This window comes from Ammodytes marinus (assembly GCF_949987685.1).
Source record: "Ammodytes marinus genome assembly, chromosome: 12".
In the NCBI taxonomy this organism is placed as follows: Eukaryota; Metazoa; Chordata; class Actinopteri; order Uranoscopiformes; family Ammodytidae; genus Ammodytes; species Ammodytes marinus.
Genome location: NC_137216.1, coordinates 28668552 through 28673290, shown reverse-complemented (window position 1 = coordinate 28673290; position 4739 = coordinate 28668552). Strand labels below are relative to the sequence as shown.

Here is a 4739-nt window from a genome sequence, read left to right as displayed (position 1 = left end):
TGTGTGTGTGTGTGTGTGTGTGTGTGTGTGTGTGTGTGTGTGTGTGTGTGTGTGTGTGTGTGTGTGTGTGTGTGTGTGCGTGCCTGCGTGCATGTGTGTGTGTGCGTGCGCCTGCGTGTGTGTGTGCGTGCGTGTGTATGTGGGACCAGTGCACGCCTGTCCTTACCTACTAACAGAACCCTTCCCTTCAGTTGCTCTGGTGACGGTAGGGTAGTGGCTCTCCCTCCCATTCCCATGTGCATCGCGTCCGGGGTGTAAAGCTTTGCCCCGAAAACCTTCTTCAGGTGCTGTGCCAGTGTGCGCTGTTGCCCGGGGGAACACCTCTGACACAAATACACCAGTAGCGGATATTGGGACGTCAAAAACGCATATTTATTGACCACCTCCAATGCAGATCGGATGGTGACTGGCGTGCGGTGTAAGTGTTGATGGTGGCTGTGCTTGTGGCTGCTGCTGTGGTGGTGGGGGGGTATGTCGGGCCCGTAGTCTACCCCGAGAACAGGCTCTCCCTCTGGGCCGTCGGTCACGCCGAGCTCCAGGCAGCGACAGCCCGACTGGAGCGCTTTGATCAAACCGCCCAGATCTGCCCGGCCGTGGACCTGGTCGTCTAGCAGGTACGAGCGGTAAGAGGTGCTGGGGAGATATAGAAAAACACACACAGATGAAAAGGCTGAGTTTTACTGTCACTTGCACTGTCTGTCTGTCTGTCTGTCTGTCTGTCTGTCTGTTCTGTCCGTTCTGTCCGTCTCTTAGTCCATTAACTTGGCATATTTCCTGTTGTACTGTAATTTTCCTTCCTTTTTTTTACTGTTTTGATTACTTTTTAAAGCTAGTGTGTGTAACTTCTAAGAGGTGCTGAGGAGATATACAAACAATGTTACAATATCCATAATGAAATCCTGAACCTGAATAACATGAATTATGTCTTATATGAGGTCTGCTACGTTTACAGAATTCATTTTGGACATAATTGGACAAAAGTACACTCATTTCTTGCAGAGGTTATCCAGGCAGAATTTCCTGATATAGTACTGGGCTGCGACTGTTTGCGACAAGTTGGAGACTACATTCGCGAGGGAGTCTCTAAACTGTCTCCAAACGGTCGCGGAGGTCTCAATTTCCTCGCATGAGTCGCAGAGCCGCGCAGTCCTGTCGCATGAATTTTGAACATGTTCAAAAAAAGTGTGCGACAAATCTAGTCTCAAAATAGTCTCAGAGTGGTCGCATGTGTCTCAAACGCGTTGCAAACCCTTCTCAATTTAGTTTCCGCGAGTCAGAAAGTGCGAGAAGTGTGAGACAACTTTGCGAGGGTTGGCAACATATGAAACTAAATTGTGACTGATTTGAGACAAAAATTAGACTGACATTCCGTTCGTGCGACGCTCGCCAGACGTTCGCGAGACATAAATGCGAGCTTCCGGCAAGTGTTGGCCAGGACATTCGCAAACGTGTCGTGAGGAACCAACTCAGTGAGACTGCAAGATAAAATTGTCGCTAATTCGCATATTTTCTCGCAATTTTGTGTCTCCAACTTGTCGCACACTGTCGCAGCCCAGTGAGATAGGGGCTTTAAATGTACTGTAATGTACTTTTTTTTTGATGGTCTTTTTTTGTCAATTTAGTTGTTGTTTCAACTAAAATACAAATATCTATGTTTGTAGAAAACATAATAATTGAGCTGAAGTACCTGATATAGTAGTGTGAGAGCGGCATGTTCATGTCCTGACAGACTCCTAGATGTTCTGGGTCTAACAGCTGACACTCTGGACTCTGCAGGTAGCGAGCGAAGCCATCCAACCCCAGCAGGCCTGGAATATAGAATATAGAATATAGAATATACTTTATCTGTCATTGTGCAGTAGAACCATACAACGAAATAGTCTTATGCAGCCTCACACAAACACTCACACAATAAATACAGCTCTGGAAAAAAAAATTAAGAGACCACTCCAAATGTTCAGTGTCTCTCGTTTTACTATTTATAGGCACATGTTTGAGTAGAATGAACATTTTGGTTTTATAATATAAACTACTGACAACATTTCTACCAAATTCACAATACATGTTTTTGTCATTAAAGAGCATTTTCAATAAGTAATGTAGAGATGAAGATTGAAGAAAAAATCCAGACTGGTCTCTTCATTTTTTTTCCAGAGCTGTAAATGTAGATTCTGGACCTTTTATGTAGTATGAAAGAAGACATGGGTTGCGTTCCGAATCGCATACTTTCTACTATATAGTATGTAGAAAAAAGATTTAGGATGTCCCGATTCTTGTGGCCAGATTTAGGATGGTTAGAAGTACCCGGATGTCCTACTTCATGCGGCCAAGATTGTTAGTGTTGAAAAGTGCATCCTATTTGGGCGATTCTGACCCACAATCCAGTGCGCACGTGAAGTGACGTAACATCGACGAAGCCTCCATATGAAAACAAACGGGGATGCGACGGATATAAAAGCAAGAGGCAAGATCAAGGCGCAATGTTATGATGAAATAAGAGAGAAAAGTATGTCCCAATAGTATGCCTACTGCAACTAGATTCTTTTTATCGTCGGATGTAGTATGTAGAATAGAAAAAAGAAAGAGTATGTGATTCGGAACGCAACCATGTTATGGAAGCAAAATAGCCGAAAAAATAAATCTCAAAATTGACCATGGAGTGCTTGATGTAACAATGTATGTGCCTTCCAAAAATACCCTTAACTACCACATCTGACGGCATTTGTTGAAGGTGACACGGAGACATTTCCAAGCCTGACCTGGATATATTGTCAATTTGTCATAATGAGTTATTAGGCATTAACTCAAGCTCTCTCTCTCTCCCTCTCTCTCTCTCCTTCTTAAACACACACACACACACACACACTCACTCTCTCTACAAACACACACACACACACACACAGACACACACTCTCTCTACAAACACACAGACACACACACACACACACACACACACACACACACACACACACACACATTAAATCAGAATGAATGCAGGGGTGCGTTTTCACCCTACCACCCCGTGCGGACACATGCGACCGCCTCCATTATTCTCAAACACATAAATTCAACTACAGTGACATCGGAGGACGAAACAAACGCACCCAGACGAACAACCCGGACACAGAGCTCACCTTCATGTCTAGACATTCTCTTAGCTCTTTCACCTCTCCCTTTGTATTCTCTCTCTCCCTCTCTGTCCCCTCTTTCTTTGTATTATTTCGCTCTCTCTCTGTCTCTCTCTCTGTCTCTTTTTCTCTCTCTCTCTCTCTCTCCCTCTTTTCGACCGATTTTTTCAACTTACAATCGAGATCATAAAATATCCACTTTAACCTTTATTCTACCCTTTTCTCCCCCACCTTTCTCCATCCCTCCCTCTCCTCTCTCGTCTATCATCCCTCCATCATTGCATCCGTCTATTCGAGCATTAGTGCTATGAACAGAGGCCTAGGGGCTGCTACCAGAAACCATGAGGTCTCTGGTTCGATTCCCGGCACCGGACAGCAGGGTGTTAGTTGTAAAACTAGTGGTGGCTGCTATTACATCTACTGTGCCCACAATCTCTACCATTGTGTCCTTGAGCAAGACACTTAACCCCAAAACTGCTCCAGGGGCGCTGTACTATGGCTGACCCTGCGCTCTGACCCCCTCTGGAGTGTGGGAACTTCAGAGGGGAGATGAGAAAAGACACATTTCAATGTAATTCGACTAATAAAGTAACTTGGGGCGACTGTGGCTCAGGTGGTAGAGCGGGTCGGCCGATGATCAAAGGGTTGGAGGTTCGATCTCCGCCCTGCCACTTTTGTGGCATGGTTGTTGTGTCCTTGGGCAAGACACTTCACCCACCTTGCCTCGTGTGAGTGTCGATAGTTAGCCTGCTATCGGTGTATGAATGTGTGTGTGAATGGTAACGTGGGAAAGGAAAACAGGTCTCCCTCGCTAAAGAGTCTCCGGTCTCAATGGGATTTACCTGTTATGTATATATTTACCTGTTTATGTTTAAATAAAGGTTAAAAAAAATAAAAATAAAAATGCAGCATTAGTCCTATATAAAGCCCGGGAGGCATCTTCAGACTTCACACACACACTCACACTCTCACACACTCTCTCTATACACACACACACTCACACTCTCACACACTCTCTCTACACACACACACTCACACACTCTCTCTCTACACACACACACTCACACACTCTCTCTCCACACACACACACACTCTCTCTCTCCACACACACACACACACAGACTTTGGCCACAAGGGGCGTCTCTCCCAGAGCACTGACACACTTCATGTCAAGAGGACGTTTGTTATGTAACAGCTTAAAGCTTCCCGGCTTCACTGGTGGGCCCAGACTGATATCTACAAACCTGCACACACACACACACACACACACACACACACACACACAATGATCAGACACACACATTAACAGAAACACAGAAAAACACACACACACATACAGAGAGAGACAATCACACACACACGCGCGCTGATCTCTCTCACACACACACACACACACATGCACTCTCTCTCACACACACACACACACACACTGATCGCACACACACACACACACATTAACAGAAACACACACACACACACACACACACACACACTCACACTCACTCAGGGAGAGACAGAGACAGAGAGAGGAGAGAGAGAGGAAAGATTAAGCTTGAGCTGAGATCAAGAGGAGGGAGAGAGAAAAGAGGAAATGTGAAAGGGATTAAAGTT

General features: G+C 45.3%; 1 protein-coding gene across 1 annotated transcript in view; it reads right to left on the bottom strand.

The window, feature by feature from the left end:
* Positions 1-1706: 1706 nt before the first annotated feature.
* The window catches only part of plcl1 (phospholipase C like 1), a 69277-nt gene continuing 66244 nt past the window's right edge, over positions 1707-4739 (bottom strand). Inside the window, exon 2 of the mRNA XM_080037962.1 lies at positions 1707-1808. Coding sequence (XP_079894088.1) covers positions 1749-1808 — 60 coding nt within the window. The 3' untranslated portion in view covers positions 1707-1748. The remainder of the gene's footprint in view (positions 1809-4739) is intronic.